Source organism: Mastigoproctus giganteus, chromosome 10 (genome assembly GCF_048544385.1).
Source record: "Mastigoproctus giganteus isolate SK-2022 chromosome 10, ASM4854438v1, whole genome shotgun sequence".
NCBI lineage: Eukaryota > Metazoa > Arthropoda > Arachnida > Uropygi > Thelyphonidae > Mastigoproctus > Mastigoproctus giganteus.
The window spans coordinates 182,295,215-182,320,363 of NC_143584.1; the positions used below are offsets into that span (position 1 = coordinate 182,295,215).

The following is a 25,149-nucleotide window of genomic DNA, read 5'->3' on the forward strand; positions in this document are numbered from 1 at the left end:
ATAAGCCTCAAGCTTCCTTGCACCATATGGCTAATAATAATAATAATATGAATTCTCAACTGCCACTTCAAAGCCAATCTGCGTAATATTTCTATTGTTGAAATAGAATTATGGTGTAGTGTGGGGGAAGTGGAGTTTGGAAATTTTTTAATAGTTTGATTATCGGAAAGGATGGGAAAATTAATTGGATAAAATGTTATTTTGTTTTGATGATGATTTGTGACCTTTCCTCCTTGCATAATTTTGTCAAGAAGTTTTGACATATTGCTGTTGGTCTGAGACAAATTTTCTGGAAAAAAACGCTCCAACATTTTCTGAAAAAAGATCCAAAACTTTTCTTAAAAAAAAGTTTTGGAACATCTTTTGTTATCTTCTTAAATGTTGTCTTCTTTTACAGAGTTGTCTTTTTACCTCTTCTCTGAAAGATATCAAAAATACTGTCCCTACCCATTAACATCAATGGAATCTTTTCATCTAATGGATTGGAAACAAAATTATTGTGGTATTACTGAATTCTTTCCATATAATGGGTAGGGGTGGTACTATCTTGTTTGCATATAGAAATTTAAACTCTTGACATTACCCTGTCTCTTATTTTCCGCTGTACTCTGTTGTAGGCTCATCGAACTTGACAACTTTGCTGTTTCATTATAACTACTTTATTGTTGCAGATAAACCAGCTCCACGATTTTCAACGGGACATGCATTTTTTATGACAGTGACTGTGTATGTTACCCCAGGCAAATAACCATTAAACGCTCAATGCCTTTTGTAAATGGCGTCCTGTGGCCGTAGTGTTTTTTTCTTCAGCTATCTGTCTAGCATTCAATGCAAATAAATAATTAAGGCATTGCCTTATTTAGCGGTCATATGGACTCGAATACTGGCAACTAAAATGCGTTTGCTACTGTACTCGTGCGTTGAACACTCAGCTACATAGTGTTTTTGGTTTATGAGTTATAGCTGCTTGTCTTTTCAAACTTATCTAAAATAACTAATCTAAAATAACTAAAAGTGAATGATTGAACTAAAAGTGAGTGATTGAACGTGTTGAGAACGTTCCATTCACAACAATCGAGAAGAAATAAATTTGTATATACTTATTGATCAGCTGAGTAAAAATTTTAGAAATTCTGCTTAAAATTCATAAAAAATAAATAAAGAATGAATGAAAGAAAAATAATCAGATATTTATTTTATCGCTCCGAAATGCTGGCGCCTGGATAGAATACTTCCAGGAATTTATGTTAGCAGGACCCTGGTGGTAGAAGTTAGCAATATGGAGTCTGTACCTTTTACATCAAATTGCATATTGTCATATTCATTTAATATCGCTAACTATATGTTGATGATAATAAAATGTACTTTCATCTCTTAGTACTTAATTAGAATATACTGTACTTAAAATATAATATTTACTGTTTTGGGATTTCTTCTGGATTTTTTTCTTATTGCGGCTGGATACAGCAACGGCTTTACCACAATGTACAGTTATCATATCTAGCCGTGGAGTGGTACAATATGGTGGCTGTGTGACGTGTACTTTATTAGTTTTATTTAGAAAATATTTGCATATTTACTAACCATCGAAAGAAATTATTGGCTAATCTTGCACACTTGTAAGTGGAATAGCAATATGTGATTATTCCGACTCAAATAGAATTAACAAATTCTATCCATTTTAGCCATATTGAGAGAGAGAGGGGTATCCATGATTATATACGTAATCTAAGAACATGGCCTGATTGCTTTAAAATCGCGTTGTCCTTTTCCCTGAAGGTGACGATATAGGGAACTTTTGAATTATTGAAATCACGAATTTTGTATATTGTGCCTAAGTATTGAATAGGCATAGTGTACAAAACTATTGATTAACTGGTTAATTATCTCAGAAAATTTTAAATCTTGCGAATATTATGTATGTATAAATTATGAATCCAATCCTTTCTCTCTTTCTCAGCACTATTGCACTATTTGTAAGTTATTTTTAGGGACTATCAACTGTTGTGGAGAAGACAATAATTAGTTGAGTATTACCGCAGCTTGCGAAGCATTTATTTTTCAGCTTTATACAGAACTGCATTGTAACTACACTTGGAATTGCACGATGACCTGTGTACACGAGTTATTCTCTCATTAGATATACTGTAGTTTTGTTGATATAGTTGTTATATATGAAGTTGTTTGTGATCGTGATTATCAGCTGTAATGTTAATATTTTAATTCAAGGAATTTATCTGAACTGCATTGTGGTATTTAGTATCTGTTGATATTTGCTGAAACTTAAGAAATTATACGAAAACTATGCCAGAACAATCCTGAATCTTTTCAATTCTCATGATGGCGCCTGAAAACAACAAAATCTGAAGAATGGCAGCGTGCAAGAGTAGCTGCAACTACTATGTACTTGTTCATTTACAGCAGTTCTATTTTTAATCTTGAATAGCCTTATGTTTAGTTTATCTTTTATAATGACCTTAATATCATCCAAAATTCAAGGGTTAGCACTGTAAAGAGAAGTCCTTAGAGCAATAAACCAGTGGGAAATTTGAACTGCCCATTTCCTACCCACTAGCAAAACTGAAATATTTTATCAATATTTTTCATAAAAAATATTGATAAAATATTTTTATGAAAAGTAACATTTGGGGAGGGAACAGTTTATCATGCTCTTGAATAACCATTTGAAAATAACAGGTTAGGTGACCCTGTTTTGTCTGACATTCAAAGCACCACTCTTGTTCTTTGAGTGAAGCCTAATCTGATGTTATGAATAGATAACATTAAGCAATTTTGAAGAATCCTTAAACTTCACATAATTATATAAAGTATGTACATTGTATATTTGTCGTTCTAAATATAATGCAGCAAAAATGTAATTATTGCAGAAAATAAATGGATACTTCTCTGCAGTTTGATTGACATGTGAAATGATGATTGTTGATTGAGTATTATAAAAGATAAAGTAAATTCTTGTATGACATTTTAAAAATTGCTTTTTTTTATGGTATTTTTTAAACTGTTCACACCCACCTTTAAAGCTCATAGACTCCCTATACCGTGTAGTCTGTGAGGACTTTTGCTATATGAAAGGAGGAATTTCCCTCTGCTATGCCAGCAGTGATTTCCTGTGTAGGTATGGTTGTCCATTCTATGCCTTTATTGATAATGGTAATTTTTTTATAAAACTGTGTCTACACTCAAGCTGCTGTCTCCAGCTCATAGCTGTAACAGAAAGGTCTACTTTTTTTTTTAAGTTAGTGTGATGAGTTGGTTCAAACGATTTTGTCTATCAAGTAGTTTGTTATAATGGATCTGGGAGCAGGGCTGCCTTTCAAATAAGGTAGTAACGGGCGATGTTCCCAAATTGAACTAAAATGATGAAGTGACAGTGGGAAGAAATTTGGTTTTTAGGTTTGAATGTATTTTCTTTTGTATTCAGGATGCTCTGGTATACATGAAAGCAAGTAGCAATGCGTGTGTAATCTAGTGTTGGGCACCTTGAAAACACTATCTTTGAGTTGCATGATGTATATGGCCACTTATCACTAAGATACTAACTTTGCATGCAAATATCAACAGATAACCCCGACCTGCTAACATTCTCGCATATCATAACCCATCTAGAACAGCCAAAATACTTCAAACATTCACTAATTAAAATGCAGCTATATACTGTCACAGTGGTTAGAGTGCAGGAATGATGTAATCTCCAACATCTTGACCAGTAATAGTTAAAACTGCCAAGTGTTCCTTTTTGTATGGGTCAGAATACAAACATAGAATTTCCAAGTTCTTTATTTTTAACAATACATAATGAATTGCATTTTTATTCTCCAAATTTAATTATGTCAGGATTTATTTACTTTAATACTTTGTGGCAGCTTAGTTGGCATTATACAGGTTGATTCTAAATTATTGTCGGGGTTTCTGTGGCCTATAATTTTCAAACCGTAAACAATCATCAAAAAAAGAGACAACTGGAAGACAACGATCTTCCAGTTGTCTCTCCTCTGACAATGCTGTACTCACCGCATTGATGTCTGGGTTGATATTGACGGCATTACTTCAAGATGGCAAATCTTCAAGGGAAGACAATATGCGTACTTTGGTTTTTCGAAACAAAGTCCATTATCACATTGCAACGTCGACACAGAACTCAGTATGGAAAAGATCCACCTTCAGATAATGCTATCTGACATTGGTTAGAGCAATTTCAAGAGACTGGTAGTGTTCTGCACCGAAAAGGAGCGGGAAGACCGAGCACTTTGCAGGAAGATGTTAATTGAATCCACGAAGCGTTTTCTCGAAGCCCACAAAAATCAACTAAACGAGCTTCTTTGCAGTTAGGTATACAACAAACCGCCACATTGGGCTCTTATTGTCCGAGAATTTCTTGACATGCATTTTCCTGGGTGCTGGGTTGGGCGTGGTGGACCAATTCAGTGCTCACCTGATCTTACGCTGCTTGATTTCTTCCTGTGGGGATACTTGAAGGACATTGTGTACAAGACCCCTGTGACCTCCCTCGATGAACTGAAGCTCAGAATTGTTGCTGCGATTGAAACAGTTACCACAAATGCTGGACACTTGGAGGGAAATTGAATATCGCTTGGACATCTTATGTGCCACAAAAGGCATGCGTATTGAAGTTGTTTAGCATTCTGCAGCGTTGATTTTATAAATAATAAAAATTTTTGAGTTACACTTTCATATTCCATAAGCAGTTTTATTTTGTTGTTTCCAGTTAGAAAATTATAGGCCATGGAAACCCCGACAATAATTTAGAATCGCCCTGTACATCACCACTTGCTTGGAGAGGTTTTAGTTTCCTTCTCATCTATGACTGGAGGAACTCTTTTGGCATCTTCAATCAGGGCTGGAGTTAACTGATCTGAAGTGGAGGAAGCACAGTATGTAGGGGGAAGAGATATGGATGATATGGGATATAGCTATGAAAGGAAATAGATTTGCTTCTCTACCAATGGCTGCAGTTGTGTGGTGACTATGTCATGTCAGTACTTTCTGTAAATTTAATCCTCTAGCATTTGCTTGAGGATCAGAAAGGTTCTAATTTTTCAGAACTTTGCTTTTGTGCATAAAGAAAGAACATAGCCAGTTCTGGTAATATGAAATGTGTTTATCTGCTTTTCTCAATGGAGGAAAAACTGTCAGATGTCAAGTGGTACTGATTGACTTCTTTCAGCAACATATTTTTCACTTTAACGGTAGCCAGTTGCATAAGAATTTGATAGCATTAGCACATGATGCACGAAAGCAAGCTTATATAGCATCAGCCAAAAAAAAAAAAAACACCCCCTTCTCATTTCAGGAACCGTAGGCCCGTATGCAAAAAATGGGTGCTGATTTATTTGCTTATGATGAGTGGTTAGGGTGATTATTCATCATAATCTGAAGGTTCTTGTCAGTAAATATTAAAGTAAAAGTAAAATTAAAAATTTAAGCTATAAACAATTAAACAATCACATGGGGGAAAATTCCAAGTTGGTTACTGCTGACTGTCCTGAAAAATTGCTAGAACTAAACTGCCCTTGGTAATCTGAATTCATCTGTAGGTTGATAAAGGAAAGTGATCTAGCCCACAGTAATGTGAAGTGATCTAGCCCACGTTGCCTTAGCCCACAGTAATGTGAAGCAAGCTGATGTTGGGATCTGCCCTCTTTCTGCTGGCTAATTGGCCAGAAGAAAGAGGCCCTCTGGTCACCCACTTGGTTAGGTTCAGGTGAGCCGGATTACTTTTATTACTATGTGGGGAACTGGAAGCTCATTGTCAGCAAAGTAGTGGTAGGCCTTTTTGCCACCTCCAAGAATAATTTCTAGTTCTCCTTCCGTATCAGTAACCAGCCATCCCAAATAGTTCAGCAAAATCAGAACAAGTTTTGTTTGTCAGCTCTTACAATATCATCATGAAATTGTCCAATCAAATTGTTTTGTTCAGGACTGTCAGCAGTGTCCAACTAGTTGTTCTTTCTTATGTGATTACTATAAAAAGCATTACTTTTTAATAACATAAAAAAAAAAAAAAAAAACTAAAGGGCTGGCTGTGGTTGTTGGGGTAACGTGCATGAGTGCAAATTAGCACACTGCAAAATCAAGCCTGTATGCTGCCACAAAAAAGTGCACAACCCATTATCAGCTGTTCCACTGTTATGTCAGCTGCAATAAAACAGTTACAATGAAGTTGTAAACTTTTCTGGCTTTGTCCATCCAAATAATAAATGGACATTTATTTATTTATTTTAACTTATATTCATTGAACAGGAACTCCCAGAGAGATGTGTGGCTTGAATAAGATCCTTTTTGGTGTAGTGTAGTGTTATCTATTGGGGTGGTGAAATTTTGGGAAGCTACAGATTAGATCTTTTGAAATTCACCATCAGCCACCATGCTGTTGATCATTGGAATAAGTTACCCCACAAACTTATCTTAATAATATTATTCATTATCAGCATAACCTGCATTCAGATGCCCTGTTTCCAACATACTGTGAACGAAAGAAGTTGCAAAAAAATAATTTTTGAAAAAATTATTTTTTTCAAAAATTATTTTTGAAAGTAATTATTACAGTTAGGAATGTAATATTTCTGAGAGTTAAAGGAAAAAGAAATGGCAACTAGATGATAACAGGCAACTACATTTTATTATTACATTAACCTTTAGTATAATTACCACCTATCTGTATAACTTCTTCCATTGATTATTAGGAATTTCCATATTTTTTTTTTTTTTTTTTTTTTTCAATATTTGCAAGATTATTTCAAAATGCTGGATCAGGAGCAGTTCTTTCATTTTTATCAGCAGTAGATCAGTCTCAGGAAAACGCATGCCATCAGTATAGTGTATACCTAACGTGACCATGCGTCCCGTTTTTAGGTAGCCTATCCTGTTTTCCCCAAGCACAGCTTCGGGATGCCAAAATGTCCCGTTTTCAGAAAGAGAGCAACCCACAGTAACAATTTCAAAAAAAAAGGCGCGAAAAATTAAAAAATCATCCAACTGTAGCACCTAGTAGCGCGGCAATGACGGCATGGCAATACGTCTCACACATATGTAAGTCGGTCAGAAGCCTGGTAGCTCGCTCCTCGGTTGCTAATACGCGTAGAAGGGGCGCCTCTATAGCCAGGTGGGAAGGAGCAGCAGTGCATAGCACACGCTTCTTGATTAGACCGGGGTTTGAGCCCATCACCACCAAATATGGAGGATGCAGAAAGGTCAGGGAATGACCATTGCATATCCCGGAGCAATATGGCCTTAGTTGCTAATGCTCCTAAAAACCAAATAACAAACGCTTAGACGGCTCACGCATCTTTCTTGACGATTGATTGTTTTTTTATCGTGTTATTATAGTCAATTTAAATTTCTTGTACGTGAACCCTTCATTTTAACAATGCCTAAACGCAAGTGCACTTTTAATGTTAACATAGAAACTAAGTACCCGTTTATAAAGCAAAGAAGTACTCCATCGGACGTCAGATATGAAAAATGTCGTACAGAATTTAGCATAGCCCATGGAGGTGCCAGCGATATTAACCAACATTTAAGATCAAAAAAACATAAAAATTCCGATCTTGCTGCCGCTTCAAGTTCTTCGATGCTTAATTTTTTTAAGAAAACTGATTCATCAACTTCGAAAGATCTGGAAGTTGCTGCGACGGAAGGCGCCTGGGCTTGTCATGCGGTGCAAGAGAACCACAGTTTTCTCTCAAACGATTGTGCTTCTAAGTTAATTCAAACATGTTTTGAACAGAAATTTAGATGTGCTCATACGAAAACAGAAGCTATTGTTGTAAATGTGTTAGCGCCAATAGTAATAGGTGAATTAAAAGATCATCTCAGCGAATGCAACTGTTACTATATTAACTGATGCTTCAAACCACGGGTCCAAGAAAATATTCCCTGTTTTAGTTCGCTTATTTTTACCATACGAAGGCACACAAGTCAAACGTTTAGAATTTCAAGATTAACCGGGCAAAACATCAGATGTTATTGTCAATTATCTAATGAAAGTATTGACAGAAAATAATTTGACTTCAAAAATCGTGTCATTTTGTGGAGATAATACTAACTGCAATTTTGGTGGATTGAAAAGACGAGGCGTCAACAATGTTTATGCAAAACTAAATTTATCTCTCGGAAGAACATTGATAGGAATCGGGTGTGGAGCTCACATAATTCACAATGCGATTAAAACTGCCGCAGATTGTCTACCTATAGACTTTGAGTGCGTTATTGTGAAAATATATTCACATTTTTATATCTATAGTGTTCGCGTGGTAGCTCTGAAAGAATTTTGTAATGAAGTTGCCACAGAGTATCACAAATTGCTAGGCTATAGTAAAACTAGGTGGCTTGCGCTTATGCCTGCTATTTAAAGAGTTTTGAAACTGTACAAGCCATTAAAAAACTACTTTTTGAGTATCGATAAATGTCCAAACATATTGAGAACCTTTTTTGAAAACCCTAACTCTGAATTATGGCTTTTTTTTATGCATGCACAGTCAGCAACATTCCATCAAGCTGTGTTAAAGGTCGAGGGTCAGAGTATTTCTGTAATTGAAGTCACGAAGGAAATAAATCAACTTAAAGACAATTTGGCCTTGAAACAAAGTACTCTGTTTCTTTCACACTCCGTTCGTAATTTAATAGCAAAATTGCAAGAAAGTGGCTGCAGTGGTGTTGACAAAGAATATATGAAAACTACAGCTGCTGAGTTCTATAAAATAAGCAAAAAAATATATATTTGGAGCAGTGGACTTTATTCTTTGAAGAATTAGAAATATTTGAATAGGCGAATTTAACCAAAATACCTACGTGGGAAAAATTCAAAGTGTAATGGATGCATTGATCGAAAAGGGATTTATTAATTGTAACCAAGGTACAGAAGTATTTGATGAGTATTCACTTATTTCTAACTACATTACACCGCAAAAAGTGACAGAATGGAACACTGGGAATGTTTCAACCGAAAGTCGTTGGGTGGAATTGTTCTAACACTTTCACACCAATAATTTGAATCGTACGAACTTTCGTATAATTATTGAATATATTTTATGTATGTCCGGCAGTAATGCACCCGTAGAAAGGGTCTTTTCTCTTATGAATAAGTTATGGACGAGTGAAAAAACACAGTTGCAAGTCGCAGTTCTTAAAGCAATGTTAATTACCAAAGTAAATTTTAAGAAATCCTGCCAAGAATTTCATTCTTATTTGAAATCAACACCAAATATACTCAAGCAAATTTGTTCTTCAGAAAAATATAAGACCACATAAATTATTTATTTTCATGTCTTCATTCCTGTTTTTTTCATTAATAAATAAAAACTGAAGAAATATGCGTTTTCTTGAATACACATACTATTACCTAAAAATTAGTAGATGTTCCGTTTTGAGTAAAAAAAATAAATGGTCACGTTATGTATACCTGTGTTTCTGGAGGTGCTGGATTCATGTGAATTGTTGGGGTGGGCGGAATTTGATTTTTCACTTGTCACAGAACTTGAATTGCTACACATGAATGGCCTAAGGAACATGATCCATCCGACCATGAGTAAATAACTATAGGATTATTATCATAACATAAATAAATCTGTTATTGTTGTCTATTATTATTTTTAGAGAAACTATTACTAAATGTTAACAAACAAAGTGAAAACTTGTGCTTCATTAGGGCTATAACAAGCCGAGTATTTGTTACCTTGTGTCTGTTCTGGCTTATGATGATTCTGTGAATGTTGATAATAATCACACTGTTCAACCTTTGTTGTATCACTGTTGGTTGTAAATAAATTTTCAGTCTCGACTAGAAGACTGCCAGTCCAGCAGTGTAAACTTTCATTGCCAATTTTAATATTCATAACTAGAGGACTACATAACTAGAAAGCTGGTTTCAGCTTTCTAGTTATGTAGCCCCAGCTGGTTGAGATGCTGAGGCTTTTTCTGTTACTGATGACCTTATACAACTTGTGCATTTACTTACCAGAATACTAGACATTTCTGCTCACGCGCATCCAACGTTCTTAATCACCCTTAGCAACCTTTCAAAATGCACATTCATACAAATCTCTTTATTACTGTTTTAATTACTGTTTTAAATCTTTCAGTCCTAATGCTTGCTCAGATCATGTTAGTAGTCTTAAAGTTATTCTTATAGGAATAAAGTCTCATTATTTATCTAAACTTTTAATTCAAACTCTTTAATTTAAACTCTCATTATTTAAAAAAATTTTTAATAATTGTACTAAGGTTGTTCAAGATTAGAATGTAGCATATTGCAATTGGCTTTTATTCACATATCCAGGTTTATTTTCTGCTCACAACAGCTGTAAAGTAACAATTATTAACCAGCCAAAACACAGTCTAACAGTATAAAACTTGCTTTTTGCCTAAGTGGTAGCCAAGCCTTCTGATTTCTGGCCAAAACTGTTGGCAGCAGTTTCCATCCACTTTTCTTTCCATCCACTTTTATTGCCGCCTCAGCTCTAGATGAAGCTGACTTTATTAGCATCCTACTTTCCTTGTAACTCTTGTATTGATGATCTTGGCAGATCTCCTCCTGCCATATAAAATGCCTCCTGTGGTCTTCTTACAGAAGGATGTTAGAAGAATACTGAAAACATTTATGAAAATAAAGTTCCAGGTTCTGTTACTCCACTTGTTCTCAAAACCTGTGCTCTGAGCTTGCACTCATTTTTTGTTGCCTTTTTGCACTTTCTTGTTTCACTGGAATTTATTTATATCTAGCCTTTTTCTAAAAAAGCAAATTCCTTGCATCCAGTTATCATTCCATTGCACTTAACTCTACTATTTCCAAAATAATGGAGAAATCCATTAACTGCCAAATCTTAACACTCAAACCTTCCATTTGATCACTGATTGCCAATATGAATTCTTTCAACGTTGATCCAATGCTAATATATTATCTTATGTTACTCATCTTTGGACAAATTCTCTGGAAAAGTTTGTTGGTATTCAAGCAGTTACTCTTGATATTTCCAAGAATTTTTATTGTGTTTGGCACAAAGGTTTTTTAAATAAGCTTCCAGTTTATGGATGGTCAACTGTTTTTTGTAATTGGGTATCCAGTTCTGACCACTCACTGTGAGTGATGGTAGACAGCTGTCAAGTTCCCAACTAATGTTGGTGTCCCCAAGATTCATTTCTTTCTCCCACTTGTTCCTTTTGTATGTTAATGCCTCTCTTTCAATGAATGAAAATTATGTTATTATGATTATTATTAATAGCCATATGGTGCAAGGAAGCCTGAGGCTTATGCTGCACCGGGGGGGGGGGGATCACAAGTTACCCTAAGAGACAGTCAAAAGTAGAAGGGAATCACCAAGAAAGAGAAGAGTCATGATATTCAGCTCAGGACCCTGGGTGTGCCAAGCCCATACTCACCAGATGTGAGCCGTTTGTAATTTTGCTAATGATAGCACACATTTCATCATCCACTTTGGTAAACTTTGCCATGCACAAACAGCTCACCCTCTCAAATATACATATTAATCCATAACCGATATACTAATCTTCTTGTAATTCTCCAATGTGGCAGAGAAAACTAGTTAACCTCAAACCTCAATCTAAAACTCAGTCCTGTCTTATTTCTCTCAAAAAGAGTATTGCTTCTATGCTCATCTTCACTGACACTCAGATTTCTAGACAAGATAAGAAGTCTGTTGGGGAGCACCCTGACTTCTAATCTCTGTTAGAATAAGCACATCACAAGTATTTCTTTTCATAAAAACACTTCCTTTACACTGTCACCATTCCTGGGGAATCACAAGTTACCCTAAGAGACAGTCAAAAGTAGAAGGGAATCACCAAGAAAGAGAAGAGTCATGATATTCAGCTCAGGACCCTGGGTGTGCCAAGCCCATACTCACCAGATGTGAGCCGTTTGTAATTTTGCTAATGATAGCACACATTTCATCATCCACTTTGGTAAACTTTGCCATGCACAAACAGCTCACCCTCTCAAATATACATATTAATCCATAACCGATATACTAATCTTCTTGTAATTCTCCAATGTGGCAGAGAAAACTAGTTAACCTCAAACCTCAATCTAAAACTCAGTCCTGTCTTATTTCTCTCAAAAAGAGTATTGCTTCTATGCTCATCTTCACTGACACTCAGATTTCTAGACAAGATAAGAAGTCTGTTGGGGAGCACCCTGACTTCTAATCTCTGTTAGAATAAGCACATCACAAGTATTTCTTTTCATAAAAACACTTCCTTTACACTGTCACCATTACTTTTCTTCTAAACAGCTGCCATAGCAAATGGTTAAGTGCAAGGGTGCAGAAGTATGTGCATTTGAGTAACCATATCACTTGACAACTAAATATGCCAGTGTCTTTTGATCTTGTGGTTGTCCTAGAGTATAAACAGAATTTGTTTACAAATCCATCCTAACATAGAATATTGTTTTGACATCGACCTCAAGCTCCTTGACTTTTCTTAAGAAAAGCTGTCAGGATAATTAATGACCCATCTCTTACAAAGCCTCTTCACTTTGTCTCATGGATGTTTAGTTTCTTCTGCGTGCCTTTTCTACGTACTGCTGTGACCACTGTTCTTCTGAATTGGTATCTGTGAATCTACTGCACCCTTCCATGACAGTTTAACATATGCCTTAGCCAGTCAACATCCATTCACTGTCCAACTCAAAAGTCACAAGTAACTTTTCATCTTCCTCATCCCTTTTACTTTTGTTTGATGGATGAGTCTTCCTTAATAAGTATCTTCCATCAACTTTTAACCCATGCAGAATACTAATTACAAATACTGTAGGTTCTAATGCCATTCATGTTTGGGTTTTGGGGTTTTTAAAAAATACACACACACAGGCTACAGAGCTTGGCAACAGGTACCTTAGTGAGGCTTGATGAAGATCTATAAGGGTCTGAAAGGGCTGACAAAATGAATGAAAGTGAAATATGAATAGATAGAAATTCAAATTATGCAAAAAGAAATTTAGACTGGAGTTGATGCATTTTAGGTCACAGACTGAAGAAATACAGTGGACACCCCTCCATTGACATTTGATCATGTTCTTTCCAAGCACTATGTATCAGACACAACTAAAAATATACTCATGGGTCTTCAAAGGAGACAGTAGTACAGTTGTGAATGCAAGATGCCATGATCAATGTAGTTAAGACTTCTAGCACAGAATGATAATAGGGTGCCACATAAACATTCGGTCTATACGTGACTTTTCAACCTCCCTGAAGATCTCTAGATTGATGATTGGTGATGTGATCTGCAAATGGAAGCAGACTATTGCTAAAACTGTCGTGAAACAACACAGAAAACCTCTGAAGCTGATAGAATGTGAAGGAGAGCAGTGCAAAGAATTATCTGCTTGGAACAAAGGTCGAGCCGACCTTTATGCCAGACACGATCGAAAGCCTTTGAGATGTCAAGAGCAACTGCTTGTGTTTCAATAAACTTTGCCGACCGGGCTAGCCGGGTGGGTAAAGCGCCTGCCTGGCAACCCAAAGGTCGCGGGTTCGAATCCCGCCTCGGGCTTGGATCAGAGTACTGCAAAAAACCTTGGGAGGTGCACTATGGCCACAGAAGCCGATGCGCCAATAACTACCAAAAAAAAAAAAAAAAAAACAAAGGTCGATATTGTTGCAGTATACACACACACAGGTCCTCAGTGCGATGATTGAAACATGTATCAGCACTAGTACAGTGTGCAGGATGCTGCATGATATGGGTTACTACAGTCACGTAGCCATCTGCAAGCCACTAATCACCCCAAGTAATGCCAGACACTATGTCTTTGTGTAAGGCCTGCTGTTCTTGGACTGAAGACCAATGGAAGGTTGTGCTTTGGAGTAAAAAGTCACAGTATGTGGTCTACCAGTACAGTCTGATAGTCATGCCTGTGTGTGGTAAATGCTTGGAGAAAGCTGCCTGCTGGACTGTATCAACCCAGTAATGAAGTTTGGTAGAGGCAGTGTGTTGATCTGGAGCTGGGGCTGTTTTTCATGGTTTGGACTAGACCATTGGTTGTTTTGGGCAAAACCATGAATGCGAAGGTTTATCTAGAATTCTTGACAATGATGCATTGCGTACATTGGCAGCATGCCAAGGAAGGCCCATACTTGTATCAGCACGACAACACTTTGTTATACTGCTCAGGTTATGACTGACTGGTTTGAAGAGATGAGTGTCAAAAAGTTGCACTGGCCTGCCCATAGTGCTGACTTCATTCCTACAGAACCTCTGAGATGAATTGGATCTTTGAGCAGAGAGGCTGTTCAAAAAACAGCTGAACTGGTCACCACTTTGAAGGCCAAATGGTGGGAAACATTGTAGGACATTACAAAAATCTGATGGAGAGTGTTCCACATGGACTAGAGATTGTCATAAAGGCTAAAGGTTTCAGCATAGATTAGTGGGGGCACCTCGGTGGGCAGGAGCAGCAGTGCGTAGCACATGCTTCTTGATTAGACCGGGGTTTGAGCCCGTGACCACCAAATATGGAGGATGCGGAAAGGTCAGGGAATGACCACCACATGTCCCCGGAGCAATATGGCCTTAGTTGCTAATGCTCCTAAAAACCAAATAACAACAACATAGATTAGTTTTCCTGTAAATAAAAGTTATTTGTATATATATATATATAGGTGTTCAGATATTATTGATAGTGCAGTGTATTAACTGGCACTGTGTGTTGACCATGGTAATGCCTGGCATAGTGCTGTTGAGAAAGATACTCTCATAGTTGTGTATAGTGATCAGCATCACCTTTGTAGTGCTTCATTCTTACTGGAATTTTTTCAATCAGGGAGTGATGCTTGCAAGTTCAACCAGTTTTTCCATAGGTAGTTGAGGCTGACAGACTGGAGGAATTTAAAAGGCCTGGTGATTGGTACATATGAACTGAGGGAAATGTAGTGTAGTGTATGCAGCAAATATCTCTGATTTTCTTGCACACTGTATCAGTACTAATTCTGAAATCTCTGGGACTACCATTTTTAGAAACAAATAAGACAATTACTATGTAAGATGTTCTGGTAAAAACCACTCTACATGTGAAATTTCTTAATTACTACAGCTGTGAGACTACATAAGAAGAAATATAATCAGTACATACTGTGTCCGACATTGTGCTTGGATGTTTTAAACTGCACATCATACATCACTGCAGGGCAAATGCATAATGAGGGATTGAATGTTGAACTTTTAAGTTCTCAGTACAAAAGCATGGAATGTATAATATTTCTATGTATACTGTTGGACCCAATCCTAGAGTTTTTTTTTTTGCCTGTAAAATTTAAAACACGCCATTTCAAATAATAAACAAAAAACAAAACATCAAGAAAAATACCAAAAAAAAAACTACCATACAAGAAACAATTTTTACATGAAAATATTAAATACTGTTAATTGTTTTTCGAGAAACATCGTATCTTGCAAAAAATTCATTAATTCAATTATTTTGTTGATAAAAAGAAATCAAAATGAATAAAATAAAAAATATCTTATACATTAATACTTGTAACCATGTTTTTTTTTTTTTTGTTTTTTTTTTGTACTGTTAATTGTAAATTTTAAAAATACATACTTTTACTACTGATACACAATGCATATACATTAAGTCTTTTTAAGTTATTTTATATTTTAAGTGAACTTAATCAGAATTTATTGATGCCCAGAAATTAATTTTATCCTCACTTGCAGTCTGTTTCTTTAAGTAAGGATTCCTCTTCACTTACTCCTAACTGTATATTAAAATTTTCAACCCTTTCATCAATGAGAGGCTAATCCACATGTTGATTCGTGTGTCTTTTCAATCTCAACCTGTTTTCAGCATTTTTTCAATTCTGAAATGCCAATTTCAGCTGCTTTTCATTCAAGTTATGATTTAACATCAACTAATTTAAAAGATACATTATGAAATGCAATATACTATTTAATCTCTTCAAAAATTAACTCATTTGGGTTCAGGCCTGCATGGTAGTGGTAAATGAAATACAGACATGTCACATCTCTCTAATATTTTATTCACATTATATATTTTAGATGGTTTGTTGTTTAATTAGATTGTATAGTTAATTTTTGAGCATATTATGATTGTAATGGTACTCAAATTTTTTACAACCATTCTTGCATATCACACTTTTTACTGCTAGATGGAATATTTTCTGACAAAGTATTTTGTGATATGGGGTATTTATCTATGACTGATACACTTTTTAGGAGAATATTGGGATTAATTTTCTTTCTATATAAATTTCAAAATTCAGCCAGTTCATTTCATTGTGAAATTCACATCTTTTGTTGAGTAAAATATAAGTAAAGCATTATGTAAAAACCATTATCCCCTCTGGCATGAGCAATAATTAAACAAGTCTTATTTTCTGGTACTAAAACTGGTTTTCTCACTTTTTAGTTTACTTTTTATGCTATAAAAAATTTATTTCCTATGATAAAGAAAACTTCGCTTTTTACTTCGCTTTGTAATTTTCTTGCCGTGTTTTTGCATCTATATATGAGCTATGCAATCACTTTTCATCCATATATATTATAGATTGTCCTTTTCTCTGGAACGGTTATTGGTCCTTAAATATAAAATTTGTAAATTGACAATATCAGATTGTTGTTTTAGAAGAACTCTTATTTGTTGCACATTTCTTTCATTGGAATCTTAGACGTTAAATTATTCATTGTAAAATTCACGATGAATAATTAAAGTTCATCGTAAAGTTAAATTATTCACCTTAAAGTTCACTACATTCAAATCCTATCTTCATTTAGTTTTCTGAGAATTTTCTTTATAATAGGAAATAAATTTTTTGCAGCATAAAACTCATTGATGACTTCATATTACACATTTGTCAAAATAATCAATATGACTTTTTGGATACAGCAGTCAATGCTGAAATTCTTCCAGCTGATTTTGTTAGTGGTGTTAAAATGACCCTTTTTTTCCTCACTTTCAATAGTATTCAGCTATATTAGACACTTTCTTAATTGACTGTGCAAAATTCCGTTTTTCAATGAAGACAACTATTGGATACGTCATATCATGTATCTGTCACTGAAAAAAATTAGTTACTTCGAGTGTTTGTTGAATGCAAAATCCAATCAGAAAGAACAACTCTTCACCATCTGTCTTGTTTTGAACTAATCCAACTGTATTACTGTGATCGGTCTATCACTTACATATGCTCCACTCTGCCAAGCATGCTACCACTTGCAGTACTTAATTATAAATTGTTCTTTTCCTGCTGTTATCTGATTGTTACTACTTTTGCATAATCCTCTTATAATGCTATTGTTAATTGATCATGATATATATATATATACACAGCTATGTTTTAAGCATTAAGACAGTTTCTGAAGAGGGTTTTGTTGTTAAAAAAAAAAAACTGCAGATATGAACATAGTGTTAAATTTTTATGATGCCTGCAGTAATATAGGCACAGCACTACCTCCAGAAAAGTATCTGGACACATGTTGGTTCATAAGCACATTGGTCCCTCTCTTTATGACACATTCCACCCTCCTGGATAAGCTTTCCACCAGTTGATACCACTGGTTTTCCATTCTTTCTACGGAACAGTGATCAGTTGAGCTACGATGTGAGATGTATTTTTGCTGGCCTCACCCAACATTCTAATTCATCCTACAGTGTTCTACCATGTTCAAATCAAGTCTTTGCACCATCATTCGAACTTTTTTTACATTCTTGTCCAAATTTGTGGATATGGAGTTATGGATATATTTTTGCTGGCCTCACCCAACATTCTAATTCATCCTACAGTGTTCTACCATGTTCAAATCAAGTCTTTGCACCATCATTCCAACTTTTTTTACATTCTTGTCCAAATTTGTGGATATGGAGTTATCTAGAGTAATAAATTATGACAAATTAATCAACACTGATATGGAAATTTTTGATACCTTTAAGAATATATAAAAATAGCACCTTCAGACTTCAGTTGCTCTCTAATCTTTTTATATCAGTATCATATAGGATAATATAAAATTTATCAGTTGAAAATCAAAAACAAGCTTGTCTTTCAGAAAATGTATATACTTTTTTTTTCTGCTTGGAAAGACACTGATCTGTGTCTTTTGTGGCATCAGCAGTAGGAACTAGAACTGGCTTACAGCCTTCTATTAGTAAATAACCTCTATATGGTTCTTGAACCATATAGAGGTTATTTGATACCAACTGAGGCAGGGTAGTAGATGCTTAAAGACTTAACACTGAAAACGTTTTCATAGTTAAAACCTTTTTCAGAATTTTGTGAGTCTTAGCATCATATCTTCACTATTGCAAGATTAAGTTTATACACGACTATGCAAAATGCATAGTGGTGTATAAACTTATTAACTGTTGTGCTGGCTTATCTGTTTCAGTAATATTGCAAAGAAATTGCAAACTCCTGTGGCTGTGACATTTATATTCTGAATGTACAGAGTGTAAATGGAAATTTATATACTTTTTAGTAATTAGATTGGCAATATCCAAGACAATATTTGCAGGTGATCGGATTGCTCCACAGAAGATTGAAATTATTTATGAGGTAGCTTACATATTTTATCCTCCTCTCCCCCCCCCCAAAAGTCCAAGCCCTTTTCCTTTTTTTGTGAGAAAGGTATTTTGGATAAGCATTCTGTGCTTAATATGTCAAGAAATAAACCTAACCTGTAATCGGTATATACTTTAGTGAAATGACTTCAATTTTATGGTAGTTTTATTTAGCCCACAACACCAAGTTTGGGCAACCTCTTTAGGTTGTGTACTTTCCTGAAAATGCTGTAGCTGTTGTTATAAGGGAGAGGGCTAGCCTGTTCTAGGTGATCACCACTGAGGCCAATAGTAAATTTCCGTCTTTAATTAAGTCTTAAAATGATATCAGTTATTCAAATCCGGCTGAAATTATTAGGAGCTACTGGGGTAAAAACCTGCCAGTCCAGCACCGATAATAGATAACCTCAATCAAGAAATTAACTTTTTATCTTGAAAAAATATATTCTAATATGCTTTATAATAAGAAATATTATAATATTCCTCCTTATTTATTTTATTTTCCAAATCACTGAAATAATTCACTAACCTGAAATTGTAGTAGATTATAAGGGACGTAATGGCCTTCATTACAGAGAGGATGCATGCTGAATAAAGTAGCTCGTGTTGTCAATAAAAGGAATTTGCATTTTTATCTCTTCCTGGGTTAGGGTCTGTTTACACAAAACTATAAGAACCTTTCCCAAAGGGTTTGAAACAGTGCAGTTCTCATTGTATTTCAGTCATTTTTATTTTGCTGAATAAATGTCATAGGGAAGAACTAAAATTCATTATTTAGTCAACTTGATCCCAGTGATTTTTACCATGTTTTTGCTTCTCGGCCACCCTGCCCACCCAGTTTAAACTTAAGTTTCTTCTCAAGAAATAGTTTTTCTTTCTTCCTTCACTACTGTAATGAAAATTTGAAAATTCTTCATTATTTATTGAGCAAACAGGCAAATTACGTGGTCCAAATGTATGAAATTCTACCGAATCTATAAATGAGGTGGCTCAAAGTCACTCACTTTATGCTGTGATTGAGTATGGGGTTGGTATGCAATGAAAAACATTTAACCACCTATTCTTTTCTCCTTACTATAGCTCGCTCAAAGTAAGTCAGTACTTTCTGTTCTAAACAGTGGAAAAGATATTTTCTATTATAAAATAGTATTAGTATTGACAAGTGTTACAGGAAAGCAAGCTTATTGAGCATAAAAAAATGTGGAAGGCTTCACTATTTTGCATGTCATCCTTGCACAGGGCCATGCTAATCTTCTCTGTCTATATATATACTTCCACATATCTTTTTAAAATCACATGTGCAGTTTTAGATTTGATTAATTGAGTTTCTGAATTAGTATAGGGTGTTTGGTGGTGTTGTTGTTCACAACAGAATTTCCCCTGCAAAAATGCTGCAATAACAGCTGCTCTAATTGAGGAGGAGATTTTGTTTCATCAGGCTATGGAAGTCTTCTCCAGGAGAATTATAGCTTCAGTTCTCATGGTCACTAGTTAAGTATGGTATCAAATTATATTTTGTTCAGGTGTAAAAAAATTTACTACTTGTTGTGCCATTGGTATTTTTTGCTTATACGTGTGAGATTAATCAAGGGAAATATTTGAAATAAGAGCTGAACAGTAAAAAGATACTAGGTAGTGGCATAGCATACATGTAGAAAACCATTGCAGTGCACCTGGGGCCAAAGCCAAAGACCCCTGACACTCTTAAGCTACTTTTACATCTGGATACTTGTATGAAATACAGATTGCAATATATCAGCTCATACAAATTATATGGCATACTTTATGCATTGACTTCTCCAGATAACAATTTTTTTATGATTTTACCACATACATTAATGTTGCAGAACCAATGAATTATACAGGTTCTACATTTAATGAGCTTTTATGAGAACACAGTGGAATTCTCCCACATTACATTTCGCTTTGTGTGCTAAAAGAAATTGTGGTACAAAAGCAGATATATATTTACAGTAAACCTTGCTAATCAGACCCTTTATAATTAATACTGCTTTTTTTTTTTTTTTTATGTATATATTTTTTTATGCAGAATAAAGATTTTCCCTAAAGGCAAATTTAATCAGATGGTTCTGAACTTCCAAAATAGTTTTACAATCACTTTGTAAAAGAAATGAAATCATTCAAAAGGAAAAATTAAGGGCCTTTACTCAACAGAAAATTCCATTGTTTTCAAAAAAAACATGATTTGGGCAGAACCATATACATCCGTTTAAATTTATAATAATTAATGTTTAGGATATTAAGTTTATTGTTTAAAAAATTGCATTAATTGTATTCTGTTTTATTTGAACTCTTTGTATTCCATTTTGTTTTGAATATAAACACTTTTCATAATTTTTTTTTTTTTTTTTTTCCCTTAATCATATTTGTGTCCTGATTACCATCTAAATAAACATATGTTTTCTGGATTAGGAATAAATGTGTTTTTTTAGATTGACTTGAAAATACAGGATGTCCGCACAAACTTCCTCTAAAAAAGCCAAGATGTAATTGTACGAGTAGGGTATATGATTCCAACCTGAAATCCCTTTCACGTGGTATATTCACAAACTGGAAAATGTGCACATTGCATTAAATGGCAGCATCATTGTAACACTACAGTCACGGCGGAATTTTCCAAAAAACTTCAATCCTCATGCTTTTATCATCAGTCGATACTTTCAGTATGAGCTGTAACTTGTATGGTTTCATCTTTAGGTGCCGATGTTATGTGTTGCATGCTGTTGACCTTGACATGTTAAGCTCACAACTAGCACATTGTATGGATTTCTGTTGATTTTGCATAAATCTTCCTCAAACTAGCTCTACTGTGCCGTGACTGGCTTTTGTTTGGCCCCCCTACCTCATCTGGGATGATTTCACAGACAGGTGTCCTTTGTGAATTTTTCATACCATTGCTGAACTGTAAGTGTACTCGTTGATTTCTTTTTAAATTGTATTCAAAATTTATGCATCACAGTTGTGGTAGACTGTAGATCATTAAAAAAAAAAAAAAGTATACAGTGCACCTTCTTGGGGTTGGCAAGTTTCACCCATGATTAGTTTTGCAATTATGCCACCATCTGCTGCAGTGCACACATTTTCTGTCTGATGAATAAAAAGTTGAAGATATCCTCTATCACCTGGAAGTAGTTTCAAGTTTGTATCACATATAGTGTGTGTGTGTGTGTGTGTGTGTGTGTGTGTGTGTGTGTGTGTGTGTGTGTGTGTGTGTGTGTGTGTGTGTGTGTGTGTGTGTGTGTGTCATTCTCTATGTAATTAAATTATACTTATTATACATTAAGTTGTATGTTTATTTTTATGCAATTTCACCAGAAGTAATGCATGTCCACTTAAAAACATGAAACTGTCTTCGTCTGATATCATTTGCCAACTTAACGTGAATTTTTTTTTTGTTTAGCAGTGATTTATATTGGTATTTTTATATAAACATACACAAGTTTGTACCTTATAATGCAGGCAATTTGTGAAACTTCTGCTAATACATGTATCTATATGTAAATGTAGCTTTATATTGAACCAATAAAATAATAGTATCCTCAAATTCAAAATTGTGCTGGAGTTTGCTATGCCATAGCTACTAGAATTAGCCACAAACAGAAGCATGCAGTAAATTGATTCATCTCTACATGGTTTAAACTGTAAGAATTCCATAAAAAAAAATGCTGGACTATTCAGAAGTATGGAATCTGCGATATAGCTTATCTGACATACTGCTCTATTGGTCCGGTGAATTTAACAGCTTGGAATTTAGACATAAACAGATTGAAAGCTGTACTAAAAGAAAAAATTAAAAATATACAAAAGAGATATGTTTCTCCTGTTCAGAAAGGGGAAAATAACATAAATGAGCCTCGGACATTTGCTATAAAGTACCTGCAGATCTAGAGTTAAATCACGTTCCTACCAGTCAATAAAATGTTCACAAGGCACTGTAATGATATCATAATATATTTTTCTTTCTTTCAGTGACCATATGAGCATTTTGTATGTGGTTAGATAAACAACATTTTTAATTACAATCTTTTGAACCTTCTTCCCACCTGCTCTGTAAAATCTGATATTTGCTTCTTTTTTTTTTCCCCTTAAGATTTTGTTTGGTCATAAATCCTCAGCATTATACACCATTATGAACATTTTTTTCCTTTGGTATATATGCTTGTAATTTTAGTTTTCAGAGTTGTCATTCACAGTTAATAGCTTTATCCCAAAGGCCACTCAGATGAGTCATTTGTTCATTATCCTTTAGAATGGTCCACAAACAAAAGTGCTTTTCTCTTGGGGAAGGAGAATTTCATAAATCAACATATTTAAACTAGATATTTTGCAGTCACAGCAAGTCCCAGGGTATGTACTATATCAGGTTATGTTCAGGGTAGCTACCCTGCTTGTCTCACCCTAATTCTGCTACTGACTGAAGGTACACTACAAATCACTAACTTAATTGTATGTTCGGTTTTAATGTAAAATTAGTTTTTAAAAAAATGCAAACTTGTATAATTCATCATTGAATGAAACACATGGTCAAATTGAATATATTATTGTATATGTTATAGTTCTTTCAGTAATATTGTATTATATTGAAGAAATATAAATATAGAGAATGGTGTAAAACTTTGTATGTTATACTTACATTACTTGCTATTCTGACAGGCAACAGTATTTGTATACTGAAGTAGTTATTTTGCAAAAAGTCAATACTTTTATTTGCTTCTAGTACTATTTTTTGTATGACTTGGAATATTATGCAGTAATTAGAATGTTGCCCATGCTTGCCCCTCTAACAGTGTACTTATTTCCTTTGCAGTTGCATTGCGTTGCTGGCAGCCACATTACATTCTGCTGGGAAATAAAGATAAGCTTGTTGCTTGGCATCTGCTAAATATTGCTCATAAATTTAAACATCATTCTTACTGAAGTTTTGGTAGTGTAATAAAAACAGGTGAGAGCTTTAAAAACCATATACAAAATTTGCTCTAGCATATACATTTTAAAATGGCTACAAATGGAGTAAACAGCATTGATGATGATGTATGTAGGGATTTTCTGCGTAATGTTTGCAAGAGGGGAAAACAGTGCAAGTACAAACATCCAGATTTACGGGAAGCAGAAGAGCTGGCTAGGAAAGTGGAGTATGTGTTTTGTCATGATTTTCAAAATAAAGAATGCCGTCGACCAAATTGCAAATTTTTGCATTGTACCAAGCAAGAAGAGGAACACTTTCGAGCTACTGGACTTTTTCCTCCTGGTGTTTTGGAAAATGTTTCTAGCCTAATCAAGGGAGAAATTCCAGTTTGCAAAGATTATTTAAAGGGCGAATGTCGTCGTGGTGGTCATTGTAGATTTCGCCATATGTCTGTTACAGAATATGAATTAGAAACAGGTCGTGATGCTTCTTCCCTAAAACGAGATAGACCAGATTATTTTGATCATTATGGAGGTTTTTGTAATTTTTCACCCCAGACAAAACGCCTGGCATTTGGAAGTCGATATGCTTCGCATCATGCAAATCATGTGGATCATCATATTTTAACTTCTTCACCTTTTCGCATGCTAGAGGAAGAAAATGCAATGTTACACAGGAAAATTGAAGAGCTAAGAAAGCAGGTTGCAGATTTAACAGCAACAAATGAATTTCTTTTGGATCAAAATGCCCAACTGCGCTTGAGCAAGCAGACTACCACTGTATCACCTGTTTCTCAGCCCCTGATTCCCCATACAATTCCTCCCACTGTCGCATCTATCCCTCCTACTATTACCCAACTTACTATGAACACCAGCGACTTAGGTGTTGCTGCAGCGCAAACTACACTACCACCGCAGCGCATTGCACCTGAACTTGCTGTTGCTGCAGCTGCAGCTCCCCAAAGTCTGGCTCCAGTAGTTCCTGTAACCTTGGGCCAAGGGCCAGTTTCAATAGCTACTGTTCCAGTGTCTATGGATCAGGCTATGCCAGCCGTATCCCTCTCACCAAGTATGCGCCAAAACATCATTACTATGAGTGCACAGTCCACTTCTTTGGTGTCTTATCCAATTATGACCAGAAGCATGCGTCCTGTTATTCCTCATAGTTTGGGGCACTAAAAATAATTGCATTAGGTAGGATGCTTATGTGCTACCTCGATTTGAATAAGAATTGAAATTAATTATATTGTCTCATATTATCTGTCAATGTTTAGAGCTATATAAAATACTTAGAATGTAAGCAATTACAAACTGTGTATTGGTAAACATTTATGCACTGACTTTTTAGAAATATATGTCAGTAGATTATCACTTATATATAGCTTCATTCAAGGTATTTGTTAAAACAAGGGAAAAGATATTTTGTTTTAAATCTGTGAACCGATTCTTATACGTCTCTCGTTATAAATGTTGTTTACTCTCCTTATTTGCATTAATATATTCAGAATGTGATGTGGCATGTAATACCTTTAGGATTATTCTGAGTTGAGTTATTCTGCCTGCAAAGAAGATAGGCAGAGCTTGCATCAGAAGACTCGATAGTCAAGTCTTACACAGCTGTTATATATACAATGCTACATACA

General features: G+C 35.1%; 1 protein-coding gene and 1 pseudogene across 1 annotated transcript; one reads left to right on the forward strand and one right to left on the reverse strand.

Annotated features, from left to right (window-relative positions):
* The first annotated feature begins 1,510 nt into the window (after positions 1-1,510).
* On the forward strand, positions 1,511-24,685 carry LOC150079599 (zinc finger CCCH domain-containing protein 10-like). The gene is made up of 2 exons (XM_090382626.1): positions 1,511-1,619; positions 23,409-24,685. The coding sequence occupies exon 2, from the start codon at positions 23,597-23,599 to the stop codon at positions 24,683-24,685; it is 1,089 nt and encodes a 362-aa protein (XP_090238752.1). The 5' UTR covers positions 1,511-1,619; positions 23,409-23,596.
* LOC150079600 (U6 spliceosomal RNA) lies at positions 19,775-19,873 on the reverse strand (annotated as a pseudogene).
* Positions 24,686-25,149: the final 464 nt, after the last annotated feature.